At 39.1% G+C, this 15,108-nt stretch overlaps 1 protein-coding gene across 6 annotated transcripts in view; it reads right to left on the reverse strand.

Annotated features, from left to right (window-relative positions):
* Positions 1–13,575, reverse strand: part of STXBP5 (syntaxin binding protein 5) — a 176,759-nt gene extending 163,184 nt beyond the window's left edge. For all 6 annotated transcript variants that reach the window (XM_036906916.2, XM_036906914.2, XM_036906912.2 and 3 more), the window contains exons 1-2: positions 13,057–13,575; positions 11,730–11,827 (exon numbers count right to left, since the gene is read on the reverse strand). In XM_036906916.2, coding sequence (XP_036762811.1) covers positions 11,730–11,827; positions 13,057–13,209 — 251 coding nt within the window. In that variant the 5' untranslated portion in view covers positions 13,210–13,575. The remainder of the gene's footprint in view (positions 1–11,729; positions 11,828–13,056) is intronic.
* Between the last annotated feature and the right edge of the window lie 1,533 nt (positions 13,576–15,108).

Raw genomic sequence — 15,108 nt, forward strand, 5'->3', positions numbered from 1 at the left:
AACACTAAGCCCCAACTTCTGTGGGACACAGCAAAAGCAGTCTTAAGAGGAAAGTATATAGCAATCCAAGCATATTTAAAAAAGGAAGAGCAATCCCAAATGAATGGTCTAATGTCACAATTATCGAAATTGGAAAAAGAAGAACAGATGAGGCCTAAGGTCAGCAGAAGGAGGGACATAATAAAGTTCAGAGAAGAAATAAATAAAATTGAGAAGAATAAAACAATAGCAAAAATCAATGAAACCAAGAGCTGGTTCTTCGAGAAAATAAACAAAATAGATAAGCCTCTAGCCAGACTTATTAAGAAGAAAAGAGAATCAACACAAATCAACAGTATCAGAAACGAGAAAGGAAAAATCACGACGGACCCCACGGAAATGCAAAGAATTATTGGAGAATACTATGAAAACCTATATGCTAACAAGCTGGGAAACCTAGGAGAAATGGACAACTTCCTAGAAAAATATAACCTTCCAAGATTGACCCAGGAAGAAACAGAAAATCTAAACAGACCAATTACCAGCAACGAAATTGAAGAGGTAATCAAAAAACTACCAAAGAACAAAATCCCCGGGCCAGATGGATTTACCTCGGAATTTTATCAGACATACAGGGAAGACATAATACCCATTCTCCTTAAAGTTTTCCAAAAAATAGAGGAGGAGGGGATACTCCCAAACTCATTCTATGAAGCTAACATCACCCTAATACCAAAACCAGGCAAAGACCCCACCAAAAAAGAAAACTACAGACCAATATCCCTGATGAACGTAGATGCAAAAATACTCAACAAAATATTAGCAAACCGAATTCAAAAATACATCAAAAGGATCATACACCATGACCAAGTGGGATTCATTCCAGGGATGCAAGGATGGTACAACATTCGAAAGTCCATCAACATCATCCACCACATCAACAAAAAGAAAGACAAAAACCACATGATCATCTCCATAGATGCTGAAAAAGCATTTGACAAAGTTCAACATCCATTCATGTTAAAAACTCTCAGCAAAATGGGAATAGAGGGCAAGTACCTCAACATAATAAAGGCCATCTATGATAAACCCACAGCCAACATTATATTGAACAGCGAGAAGCTGAAAGCATTTCCTCTGAGATCGGGAACTAGACAGGGATGCCCACTCTCTCCACTGTTATTTAACATAGTACTGGAGGTCCTAGCCACGGCAATCAGACAAAATAAAGAAATACAAGGAATCCAGATTGGTAAAGAAGAAGTTAAACTGTCACTATTTGCAGATGACATGATACTGTACATAAAAAACCCTAAAGACTCCACCCCAAAATTACTAGAACTGATATCGGAATACAGCAAAGTTGCAGGATACAAAATCAACACACAGAAATCTGTGGCTTTCCTATATACTAACAATGAACCAACAGAGAGAGAAATCAGGAAAACAACTCCATTCACAATTGCATCAAAAAAAATAAAATACCTAGGAATAAACCTAACCAAAGAAGTGAAAGACTTATACTCTGAAAACTACAAGTCACTCTTAAGAGAAATTAAAGGGGACACTAACAGATGGAAACTCATCCCATGCTCGTGGCTAGGAAGAATTAATATCGTTAAAATGGCCATCCTGCCCAAAGCAATATACAGATTTGATGCAATCCCTATGAAACTACCAGCAACATTCTTCAATGAACTGGAACAAATAATTCAAAAATTCATATGGAAACACCAAAGACCCCGAATAGCCAAAGCAATCCTGAGAAAGAAGAATAAAGTAGGGGGGATCTCACTCCCCAACTTCAAGCTCTACTATAAAGCCATAGTAATCAAGACAATTTGGTACTGGCACAAGAGCAGAGCCACAGATCAATGGAACAGACTAGAGAATCCAGACATTAACCCAGACATATATGGTCAATTAATATTTGATAAAGGAGCCATGGACATACAATGGCGAAATGACAGTCTCTTCAACAGATGGTGCTGGCAAAACTGGACAGCTACATGTAGGAGAATGAAACTGGACCATTGTCTAACCCCATATACAAAAGTAAACTCAAAATGGATCAAAGACCTGAATGTAAGCCATGAAACCATTAAACTCTTGGAAGAAAACATAGGCGAAAACCTCTTAGACATAAACATGAGTGACCTCTTCTTGAACATATCTCCCCGGGCAAGGAAAACAACAGCAAAAATGAGTAAGTGGGACTATATTAAGCTGAAAAGCTTCTGTACAGCAAAAGACACCATCAATAGAACAAGAAGGACACCTACAGTATGGGAGAATATATTTGAAAATGACACATCCGATAAAGGCTTGACGTCCAGAATATATAAGGAGCTCTCACGCCTCAACAAACAAAAAACAAATAACCCAATTAAAAAATGGGCAGAGGAACTGAACAGACAGTTCTCCAAAAAAGAAATACAGATGGCCAACAGACACATGAAAAGATGCTCCACATCGCTAATTATCAGAGAAATGCAAATTAAAACTACAATGAGGTATCACCTCACACCAGTAAGGATGGCTGCCATCCAAAAGACAAACAACAACAAATGTTGGCGAGGCTGTGGAGAAAGGGGAACCCTCCTACACTGCTGGTGGGAATGTAAGTTAGTTCAACCATTGTGGAAAGCAGTATGGAGGTACATCAAAATGCTCAAAACAGACTTACCATTTGACCCAGGAATTGCACTCCTAGGAATTTACCCTAAGAATGCAGCAATCAAGTTTGAGAAAGACAGATGCACCCCTATGTTTATCGCAGCACTATTTACAATAGCCAAGAATTGGAAGCAACCTAAATGTCCATCAATAGATGAATGGACAAAGAAGATGTGGTACATATACACAATGGAATACTACTCAGCTATAAGAAAAGGGCAAATCCAATCATTTGCAGCAACATGGATGGAGCTGGAGGGTATTATGCTCAGTGAAACAAGCCAAGCGGAGAAAGAGAAATACCAAATGATTTCACTTATCTGTGGAATATAAGAACAAAGGAAAAACTGAAGGAACAAAACAGCAGCAGAATCACAGAACTCAAGAATGGACTAACAGGTACCAAAGGGAAAGGGACTGGGGAGGATGTGTGGGTAGGGAGGGATAAGGGGGGGAGAAGTAGGGGGGTATTAAGATTAACATGCATGGGGGGGTAGGAGAAAAGGGAGGGCTGTACAACACAGAGAAGGCAAGTAGTGATTCTACAACATTTTGCTATGCTGATGGACAGTGACTGTAAAGGGGTTTATAGGGGAGACCTGGTATAGGGGAGAGCCTAGTAAACATAATATTCGTCATGTAAGTGTAGATTAGTGATAGCAAAAAAAAAAAAAAAAAGGGCAGTTCCTGTGTGGTAACCTCCAACGAGTTCTACACAAGGGTATAAAGGGCATATAAAAGTGTAGGCAAAGGGTCTGTTTGTGTTTATACAGAGGATCAAAGCCTAATTGGGCTACCCCGAAAATGAACTAAGATACGATATGAAAAAGAACTTCCAACATCTGCACTCTCTGGAAGACTCATGCCAGAAGATGATCATCAAAAAACCCCAACAAAGATCCTCGCACTGCTACAGCTGTAGATGCACGCATCCCACCAGTTCCTGGACTTGCCATGGGAATGAGGAAGGAGATATCTAAGCTGGCCTGTGCATACAGTAAAACAACAAAATTGGACTGGATCTATACTGTTGGAACTCAACCAAGAATTTGGAGAAGTACAAATTGTAGCGCTCCAAAGTCTTACAACTAAAAACTATTTACTGTTAAAAGAACATATGGCATGTGAACAGTCCCCAGGAATGGGTTGTTTTAATTTGTCTGATTTCTCTCAGACTGTTCTAGTTCAGTTGGACAATATCCACCATATCATAGATAAGTTTTCACAAATGCCTAAGGTGCCTAACTGGTTTTCTTGGTTTCACTGCAGATGGCTGGTAATTACAGATATGCTTTGGTTATGTAACTATACTCCTATTATGTTAATGTGTGTGTGCAATTTAAGTAGTAGCTTAAAACCTATACATGCTGAAGTTACTCTACAAGAAGATATATCAAAGAAATAATCAATCTTCCCATGTTTTCTTCCGCCTGCTACTTCTATAGCTTTTCTTCTTCCTTCCTAATTACAACCCTTAGAATTCGTGCCTCATATCAAATTTACCGAGTATCATAATTCTTCCAAGTGGTAAAGATACCTCAAGACAAATGCTGGGCATAGAAGCCACAGGGCATAAATATGCAAAGAAGTAAAAAGCTAACTTTTTCAAACAATAAGGCTTCTCTCTCACCAACTTCACATTTCCCTGTATGGCCCCGGAAGATGACTGGTTAGCCAGAGACGGGTAAGATTCCTCAAGGGAGGAACAACCTAAGACAGGCACAGTCGCAGGGGGGCCATCAGGTGAGAAATTGGGGATCAACAGAGGTGAGGCTTAGAACCTCACCCCCCCGCTCTGAGAGAAATCTTCTGCATACGTGGATGTTTTATTGCCCTGGTCTAGCTTGGATTAACACATAGTCTACAGGCACACACCTGATCATCTACATGTGCTCTCTTACAACACTAAACTATGTTTTCTACCTTTATCTTGTATCTACCTACCACTTCAGCATTTTATTAAAAATAATAATAATAAAGAGAGAAATGTGGTATCCACATATAAATCAAGTATAAAAACCAAATGAGTATTCATATTTGAACTGACTGTTTATAGTTCATAACGCATGAGCAAAACCGAAAGTTTCTGTGATGACTGCCCTTGTACTGTTCACTATGTAACTTATTCATTATGTAAGAATTTGTTCTACATGTAAGAACTTGTTTGTTATGCCTCAGAAGATTGGAGACTGACAAAAATTAGGCTTGGGGTGGAATAATGATTGTGCATTGAGAATTGACTCCCCTATACAGAATTTTATTGTCGTTAACAACCATTTGATCAATAAATATGAGAGATGCCCTCACAAAAAAAAAAAAAAAAAAAAAAAAAAAGGACAGACTTCCAATGGTAAAATAAATTAGTAACCGGGATGTAATGTATAGCATAAGGAATATAGTCAAGATATTGTAACAGCCTGGTAGGGTGATAGCTGGAACCTAGAATTATGTATATAAATGTTCTACCACTGTGTTGTACACTTGAAACTCATGTAATGTAATACTGTGTGTCAACTACCCTTCAATAAAAAATAATTATTAAAAAAAAAAAAAAAAGTTTACTTTAGAAACAACTAGATGCTTTTTCCTGCTCTCTTTGTAAACAAAGGTTTACATGCTTTTTCCTGCTCTCTTTGTAAACAAAGGTTTGCACATGTGCATCTACTGACTTGGATTATAAATGCAGTCAAACAGATACAAAGTAACGGTGCTCACAGTGGGATAGCGTCCAAAACATCATCCCATTTAATAGGTACTCAGAGCAACTAATTAGATGACCACTCTAGAGAGAGTTGGGCCAGAGCATTCCCAAATCTTCCACAGGAAAACAAATTCTAAGATCCTAGGGCTGGAAGGACTCATGGAAATCAGGCACCCCAATTTCCTCATTATACAAGAAAGAAAACTGAAGCTGAGAGATTTTAGTTGGCTTATCCAAAATTAGTCTGAAGACTAGAACACAAACCTTTTAATGATAAAGTAATTCTTCCAAAATTACTTTACCTTTTTCCTTCAAGATAGCAAAGTCGGATTAAAATTTTTTAAGTAAATTATACTAAATAGAAAATGGGAAAGAGAATGTCAAATAGAAATAAAAACCTATCTTGTTAAAAACAAAGTCTTATCAAGCACAGACTTAATTCCTCAATAATTAACATATCCCTTTTTTATTCCATTTAGATTGTATCACACCTTGTTTCCCTCCACAAGAAAGTCATTGCCAATAACTGCTTCCAGGCAGACACTGTTTCTAGCTGTTTCTGAAGTAAATGTGCCTCTTCCTGCTGCAGCCATTCATGCTGAGAATCACAACCTATAGCTGACACAGTACTCATTCTTCCTTTTATACTAAGTCCTCTTTAATGAAGAGCCAAGGGTTGGGAAGTATTTTAAAGTCCTTGTTCTCTACTGCTAGAATTTCAAATGACAAGAATGCTATGAACAAAAAGGACTGCAAGGGAGAACTGATAAAAATTTAGTTAACCTCTAGCCAAATTAATTGTTTTAACTATGTTGAATAAAAATCTTATTTCCGTATCTTTTTTCCAATATTCTACTTGTTTTATAAAATAAAATAGCATCTTACATTACATCTAATGCTATTTTATGTGTGCAGTCACTAAACAATCATTTTTCACCTATGTGAAACACATTTTCATGTTACTACATCAAATTTGGCAGTTTTGCAAACCTGAGGTTGAGAAGAACATGACCATTTTAAAGACAAACTTGAAGAGAAAAACAGTACTTCTCAAAACCTTTCACCAAAGACTTCACCAGCTCAAAAATAAATGAAATTAAGGCCTTTCTACACAGTGCTTGGAACCTAGTTGTCTCTAAGCAAATATTTGTTGAAATACATGAGGAGCCTTAAAATCAAAACCACAGAAAAACTCTATTTATATCAAATATTGAGTATCACCAAAACCTTGCATGGTCATAAAAGCTACACATACCCATTATTGCATCTAAACCTGAAGTTAACTTCATGAGTTCAGTGGGGCTATTAGTCCTATTAGAACAGTGAGGAACATGGACTAAACGCAGTGGTTCTCAACCAGGAGTGCCTGGAAATGTGGGGAGCTGGGGGAGTTTGGGTTGCCACACTGGCAGAAGAGGCAACCCTGGGGTTTAGTAGGTGGGAACCAGGGATATTAAACTGCATGCAATGTGCTGCTACAAACCCACAGAATCATCCAGCCCAAAATGCTACCACTACTGAGAGACTGACCGAGTATGATAAACGGACAAAGTAAAACTTTAAACTAGCTCAATCCAGTAACAAAATCCAGGAAATCACCAAGGATCAACCCAAAAGGAAATAAAGTATAAAAGCATATCAAATTCTCATGCTAAACTAAGAAATCTAGGCTACCTTCTCAAAATGGCAATATGGCAAGAGTAAAAGATGATCTAATTCCAAACTCAACATTATCCTGCCACCCTCTTTACCAAGTTTTCTATTTCTGTCTCATAACTGCCTCAGTGCCAATATTTGCAAAGTTTTATCATCATCTTTAGTTACTACTTCTTTGATTTTATTCAAAGCAGTCATCAAGTCCTCCTCCAGCTCCCATCCTACTACATGTTCTGGTTCCACTTTATTACCTATATGGACTAACAGCAACCTATGAAGTTTTACTTGGTCTATTCTTTTCATCCATGACACCAATGTCACATTAATCATCCTAAAAAATCATACTGTCTTCCTGGTATCATCTTATATAACTACAATGATTCCTCACTGAATATCAACATCCAGACAACTCAGGTTAACATTCAAGGCTCTCCACCAACTAGCTCCTTATTTCTCTCTCCAATTCAGTTAGGATCACTATTTCAATCAGTCTCTTTAATATTCCTCTAAACTACTATGATAATTCCTTTCTCTCTACTTTTGTCTACACTGTGTGCCTAAAATAATTTTGCCACTCCTCCTTCCCTGCCATTCTGAATCTGTATCTACTAATGTGTAGGAAATGTCATCAAATTCAATGAATTTATTTGTAATTTGACTTTGTGTAATGCCAATAAACCCCTAAATGATTCTCTACTTTCAATTACATTTATTGAGTTATAATCCTTTAGTTAGGACTGGAAACTTTTTGAAGGTAAGAATCACATTTTCATTCCTTTGAATACTCACCTGGAACAATATAAAGCTACTTGGAATCACAGAATTGTTTGTTGCTGATATCACCTAATACTGCTACCTTAATTTTAAAGGTAAGAAAAAATTAATTCAAAAACACACAATTCTTTAGGGCAAGACAAGAACCAGAATTCAGGCCATAATTTATAAATTTAACCTTAACACTAAATAAGTCCTTGTTAAATGAACTCCAAAGTACAAAAATCACTTTGTAAGCCTATATTCAGCAATATTACACTGCAATCTAAAGGACAGTTCTGTGCCTTGTCAAGGCATATTGCCTATTATATGTATTTTCCACAAGTCAAGAAGACAATAAATGAGGTTCTTTGTTAATAATTTGGGTAATTATAATAAAAACTCAAATTTTTACAAAAATTCAGTAAATTTAAAATTCCATTTTTCTGCTTAGTCCTTGAAATACTCATACACAAAATGATCTCACTGTGTTTAGACAAAAATACCTTAAGAATAAGATCAAAGTAGCCCATGGTTACAATAGAGTATGAAGCAAGAAATGACACTACTGAAACAGGAGTCCAGGTAAGAATAATTACTAGAAACACTGATCCTTCAGTGAATAATCAGGTTGTTTTATCCTAATAGTTCTGATCCCTAAATTACTCATAAGAATAAGATTGTACCTATTGCTACAAGGTAAAAAGAAGAGAATTAAGATAATTAAATCACATCACCACTACATGACTTGGTATATAAAATTACACTTCCCTGCTTCCTATAGGTAAGTACATTCCAACCTCGTATTTTCTGCAGAAATGGAGAAGGCTGACTGTGAGGCATGTTTATAATGATATCAGCAGTTATTTGCTCTACATTTATGGAGCAAATACATTAAATTTATCTTGCCTCATTATTGGTTAGATGATATTTAAGGACTCAGATTATCATTATTATTGTCTATAAACATTAGCTATCAGGTATAAGTTTCTCATTCATCAGTTTTCTTTGTTATAACCCTCAAATTTTTATTTTTAACTTATATAATCCTCCAACATTTAGGAAAACATCCTATCAGTCAAAATGGATATGCATTTCGAATTCTAATAGCCCAGTCCTACTTTTGAAAACATCTACTACTTTCTGCTCCACAGAAAATACTTTATCTAGAAGTGTATTTCTCTCCAAAGACACCTTCTCAGACAAATGTATTGCAGTCTACAAGAACTAAGAAAAGTACTAAGACACCAGCTGCAGTAACGAAAAATATAAAAGAGCAGGGGCCATAGAATAGACTTGTAATAAGTCTTCATGTTAAACCAATATGGAGCTTTGAAATCAGAAACTACAAATTTTAGTTGTCCAGTTCTGTAAAGAACAAAGAAGCTTACTATTTTAAATCATGTATGTAGAAATTAGATAAAAATTAAAAAGTCTTAACTTGTTCGTTATGCTTCAGAAGATTGGAGACTGTTCAGAATTAGGCTTGGGGTTGATTAATGATTGTGCATTGAGTCCCCTATACAGAATTTTATTGTTGTTAACAACCATTTGATCAATAAATATGAGATATAGCCCCTCAAAATAAATAAATAAATAAATAAATAAATAAATAAATAAATAAATAAATAAGTCTTAGTCATTTTCTATAAATCAAAGCCATACTAAACAAAGTTTATAAGCTTATCTGCTACTTAAACTGGACAGAAGGATTAAGTAGGTGGCATTACTGGTAGGCAAACCAATTTATCACACTGTAATACTTTTATAAATCCCAAAAAAGGAAAGTAGAAATACAGTTGGTAGTTTTCCTGACTTCATTCTAAATATAGTAAGAGGTTCTAAAAAAAGATTTAGAGTATTAAGTGTAAACTATAATTACAGGTCCACTTTCATTCACATAGTATTCAAATATAAAAAATGTGTAACAAAAAAGTCATATACAATTGATTTTAGGCACTGATCCTTGTTTTTATGTGACAATTAGCATCAGGCCTAACATTCTAACTCTTCCCTTTGGGCCAACTTACTAGTTACTGAAATGCATTAGGGGTAAAAGTCTTGTCTAAGAAAAATACTTGGTTTTATAAAATCAGCCCTGCTGGTGGTAGTCACTTATAATCATATTATTAAGTGGGCAGATTGGCTATTGAAAGAGAAAAAAAAAAAGTTATGCACCATAGAAAAATTGGGGCTGCAGTGGGGAAAAACTGAAAATTGAACACATTTGAAAAAAAAGCAAAATCAAAAAATAACTCATTTAATTCAACTTTTTTTTTCATTTAGTCCAGTATTGATATTCCTTTGTTGGAAACAAAAACAACAAAAAATTCTGCTTTACTTCTAAACAGTCCATCTGCATCTGACAATACACTATTCTTATCATTGCAGAGTTTGGCTCAGCAGTTTGGATCTGTACTGACAAAATCAACTTTATTTCCATCTTCACAAGATTAAAATAAGAACCCTAAGCTAGAAGGTATCATCACTGGATTTAGTAATAAAAATACCTAAGAAATTGAAGCCAAAATTACTCTAGTCTTAATTAACTGGATATTTGGGCGACCGCTATTTAGATATATGTCATGGAAATTCAGATTAAGATTTAGCCTTTACCATTTTAATAGGGATGAATGCCCTACTGGTATTTTCTATGAATGGCAAACTTCACTTAGCAACACAGTTCAGTGACCCATCTGGAAACTTTTATAAGCATTTTGAAGATGGCGCCACAAATGAAATTTGAGGTATATCCTGATACTATATATAATACTATATTACTTTTTTGAAATAAGGATTTTAGAAGATTTTAAGTAAAATAAAAGGCACAGGTTTGGCTCAAATGCACTTAAACTTTAAACTTCTCTCCCTTCTCAGGAGCCAGATAATCTAACATATGAGGGGAAAACTCCCCCTTTTTGTTTTTTGGGGTTTTCTGTGTTTTTGTTTTTGACAATAGCAATGTGTTTTGAGATCCCCTAGGTGATTTTTTTTTCCTATTGCTACCCAATTTCTTCAATAATGTAGGAAGCATATATACATATGACTGAACAAAGAATTTTCTTTCAAAATATTATGTTTAAATTTAAAAATGACAGTAGTTACATTAAGTATGGTTAAATGTCATTGTAAAAGCAAACACATTTGTATTTCAGGTTAAAAGTTTAAAAGAGGAAGTGAGAAGTATTCTCTATTGTTTAGACTAAAGAAATGATTTTAAAGAATGAGTATTTGAAATCACACTATAAAAAAACTATTACAGTTTAGGCATAATCAGGAAAAATCATTCTATTTATACTAATACTTCATAGTACAACTAACCTAATAGGTTTCATATAAACATAACAAACAGACCACAAAAGAGAAACCCTATAGTACACTTACCCATTTATACTAAGAAAATGACCTAACTTGTAGAAATAGCAACCCTTCATAACTACTAATATAAAATTAATTTATATTTGTCTTCTAATGTTTTTTGTAGATGGACAAATAAGAAACAACAAAATTAAACTTCTAATTTATTAGAATAATAAATGGGCCCTAAGTTCAATGTCTACCATGGACAGTAGTTTTAAAAGCAGTTAAAATGTGCCCTGTGCTTTTATTTTTAAACCTCATCCTTAACATATTCCATTCACTAGAACACTAGTGCAAGCAAATAATGTCCCTAGAAACTTCTAGCTCTTTGTAAAGACAGTAGTTAACCATAGCAAAACTTTAGAACTCTATGTGGATACATATCGTTACTATAAACTGAGAGCTAAAAAACATCATAGCAACATATAATCTGAACATGTATGTATAATCAAAGGAAAAGCCAACACCACATGATTTCACAGAATATATACCTGATCATACCATTTCTTCGGAATTAAACAGGAGAACAACTAATTAGCAATACAGAAACACTGGAAAGGATACAGTACAAGTTAAAAGAAAATAAAATTAAACGAAAGGATACAGCCTCAAAGCACCAGTCTGAGTACCCACTGCCAGGATCTTCTGTACAGGATCAAAGGCCAGGGCTGAGGGTTGATAGGGAAATCCATGGCGAACAGTCTAGGGATGGGCAAGTAACATAACAGCAACCAAGGCAGCAAGCAAAATTTAAAAACAGGTAAGTCAAGAGGCATTAGAGTCTAGAACCAATTATAATTGAGGCAAAACACATATGTATATGCACTTACTGCTTTAAAAAAATACATTAAATCTACATTAACCAAAATTATTCACATAGAACCTGAAACCAAAAAAAAATCTATCCCATGTTACACTTTAATTTCTGCTTTCCTGTAATATTGCTATTCTAAGGAGAAAAAAAGTCTTGTTAATATTCTATACTATAAGTTTGAGACCAAATTACTTAAGTTTGCAGTGCTCAAAAATGTTGTAAATTCATGTCAAAACGTAATTCATGCTTTTATTTCAAGTGTGATAATTTCATCATTACGTGGATGCTAAAGCAAGTAAGTACTTCTAAGGAAAAGCTGTCATATAATTTAATCGAGGATTCAGTAAAGCAATGATCAAACATCTATCCCCAACATTTTGCAACTGTAACAGAATGAAAATAAGTACAATATATAGTTGTGTGTTTTGCAATTACATCCTTAATAATTTTAGGGCATTAGGGCAAAAAAGCAGATATACACTTTTAAGAAACATTGACATACGATTGCATGGCATTTAGAAGGCAGGTAGTAATACCAAACCAAGTTTTTATTTCTCATTGAGCAGCTGATCAATTAATTCGCTGCATCATTCTTTCTGAATTACAGACCGCGATGGCAGATTGTGCCATTAATAGGCAAAAACCACAGTACTATACTTTTTAAGCAAACAGAATAACAAAAGGACCTTAGGATTTCATATTTTAAAATAGCCTCCTACTACATTTAAAGAAAAAGTTATGAGCAAATATCTACTGAACAGGTTTGAGTTTTTGATATTCATCAGTTTCCAAAGGAAACTTCGAAGATAAATTATGTTAAAATGATTGACTATAAAAGCTGTAAGATTAACGACACAAATTAAAGGTCAGTAAAATGCTTTAGAAGCAACCTTAAAATGATTGCTGCATGTGAAAACGGGAGAGAAAAAAATCACCCAAAAGGTGTAAGATGATGCAAATCTCCAAAACAACCCACCAAGAAAACGCTTGCTAGAGGAGGCGCGAGCCCTTTCTTGGAGGTATGAGTATGACCGGCGCTGTGTTCCCTCGCACTCCCGCGTAAAGCCCGAGCGGCCCCCTACGACCCCAACTGCCGCGGGCTGCGCGCTCCGTTCACCTTGCAGAGCTGGAAGTGCTCGGACTGGAGCGTTTCCTGAATCTCGGGCTCCCGGGTCCCAGACGCGTGCTGAGGCGGCGGCGGCTGCTGCGAGGCCGAGGACGAGCCGGCGGTCAGGCCATCCAGCACCTTCCTGATGTTGAATTTCCTCATGGTCTCGGCGGGGCTTCCGCGCAGCCCGGGAGGGGAGACAAGGTACGTCCCCGGGCGGGGCGAACGAGCCCGGGCGGAGGGCAGCTTCGACCGAGGACTCGGAGGAGTGGGAAAGAGTGGGAGTGTGAGAGGAAGGAGGCAGCGGGGGAGAAGCAGAAGATAATCCAACCAGGAAACACTGCGACGAGGAGAGCAGCGGCCGGCAGAACCGCTGGCGGCGACCCCTCTTCCTCCGAGGCCGCCGCTGCTCGCCGCGGCTGCTGTGGCGCCGCTTCAGCCGCCGCCGCCGCCGCCGCCTCGCTCCGCGGCCCGGCGGAACAGCAGTGGCGGCGGCGCCGAGCCCGCTCCGCCCAGCCTCACCTGGCCGCGGGCTGACTCTGCGCCGCGCCGCCGCCCCGGCTCGCCCCCGCCGCCGCCGCCGCCGCGTCCATGGCCCGCGGCCCCGCCGCTCGTCGCCCTCCCCGGCCCCGCAGTCCCTCGGCGCTTCCTCCCGCTCCTGCTCTTCCTCCGCCTCCTCCCGGGGGGCGCCGCCTCTCCGTCCGCGGCCGCCGCTCGGCCTCCCCGCAGCTCAGCGCCGCCGCCCGCCCAGCATCGCACGCCGAGCGCCCGGGGTGGGTCCGCGCACTCTCCGCCTCGCTCCTCCGCCGCCGGCCCGGCCCGTCCTCGCTCCTTCAGAGCCTGGCCGCCTTCCTCAGGCGCCGCCGCCCGCGCTCCCGCGCCGCCGCTCCTCTCGCCTGACAGCGCGCCTGGGCACAAGGCACCAACGCCCGCTCAAAGCAGCGGCGGCAGCCGCGGCTACAGCGCTGGCCGCGTTGGTGGCAGCAGCTGGGTCTCCGCCGAGCGGGCTGCTGAGCATGCGCACGCGCACCCCTCCCCCGCTGGAGTGGAGCTGGGCTTAAATTATCCTCTGCGAAAATCCCAGACGGTGGCTAAATTTTTCCCACCCCAATCGCCCTGTCAGAGTGTGCAGCTGCTTCTCCTGCAGCTGAGATAGTAAAAATGTTGCCGACTATCAAGAACAGGAAACCTTTATTTCAAATTCGGTCATTAAAGCGGGGGTTTATGCTCTCGCCCTTGGAGGTACACACTCCTAGCTGCTGGCTACAATATTATTGTTGTTGCTTTACTGATGGGCTTTGTTTTGAATTGACTTGGATTTAGTTTTTGAAAAAGAGCGTCTAGGATAACGATTATATCTGTGGCAAGAGGACGGCCTTAGATGGGAAACTAGGAAGGGAGACAAGCCTGGAGCGGGAGGCAAATGATTCTTTCCCGAAGCTGTTACTCTTGGTAGGATTAAAGCCTGGCCTTGGCAGATAGCTGCTAGAACGGAGCGGCTGCCAAAGGGGAACGGCTCCAGGGCTGGGCGTCTGCCCCGACCGTGACACACCACCCCAGGATGCAGCCCGCACGCCAGGGTGGGTGGGGACGGGGCAGGAGCGAGGGTGGAGGTAAACACCGCTCTGCCACTCAGTTTCAGAACCTTCAATCCTCTCTGTAATGCAGGTTATCCACTCAGTAATCCCCAGACGCTTCTCCACTCTTGCAAGGGGAAAGAGGGGAAGGATGAAGTTGTTGCTCAGACCTTTCCGCTGCTTCACAGACACAGTCCCGCTTGGATGCTTAGACACAAATAAATGTCTGGCTCAAGTTTGGAAAGGTAGAGATTCACGCTGCGGATACACTACCGGAGAGGAGAGGGTGTTTGACAAGGTGGATGGGAAACAGGCACTTGATTAAGAAGGATGTGGAAACTAGGCAAAACGTAAGGAAGGAAAGAATTGCATAAAGACGAATTTGATTCGTGGCAGGGGGAAGGGAAGGGTGTTGGGGAGGGAGTATTCTGTCCCGGGTTAATGACTCCCCGTCCTCGACGGTCCGGCGAAGAGCCTCCAAAAC

The sequence above is a fragment of the Manis pentadactyla genome, chromosome 12, assembly GCF_030020395.1.
Source record: "Manis pentadactyla isolate mManPen7 chromosome 12, mManPen7.hap1, whole genome shotgun sequence".
NCBI classification, from domain to species: Eukaryota; Metazoa; Chordata; class Mammalia; order Pholidota; family Manidae; genus Manis; species Manis pentadactyla.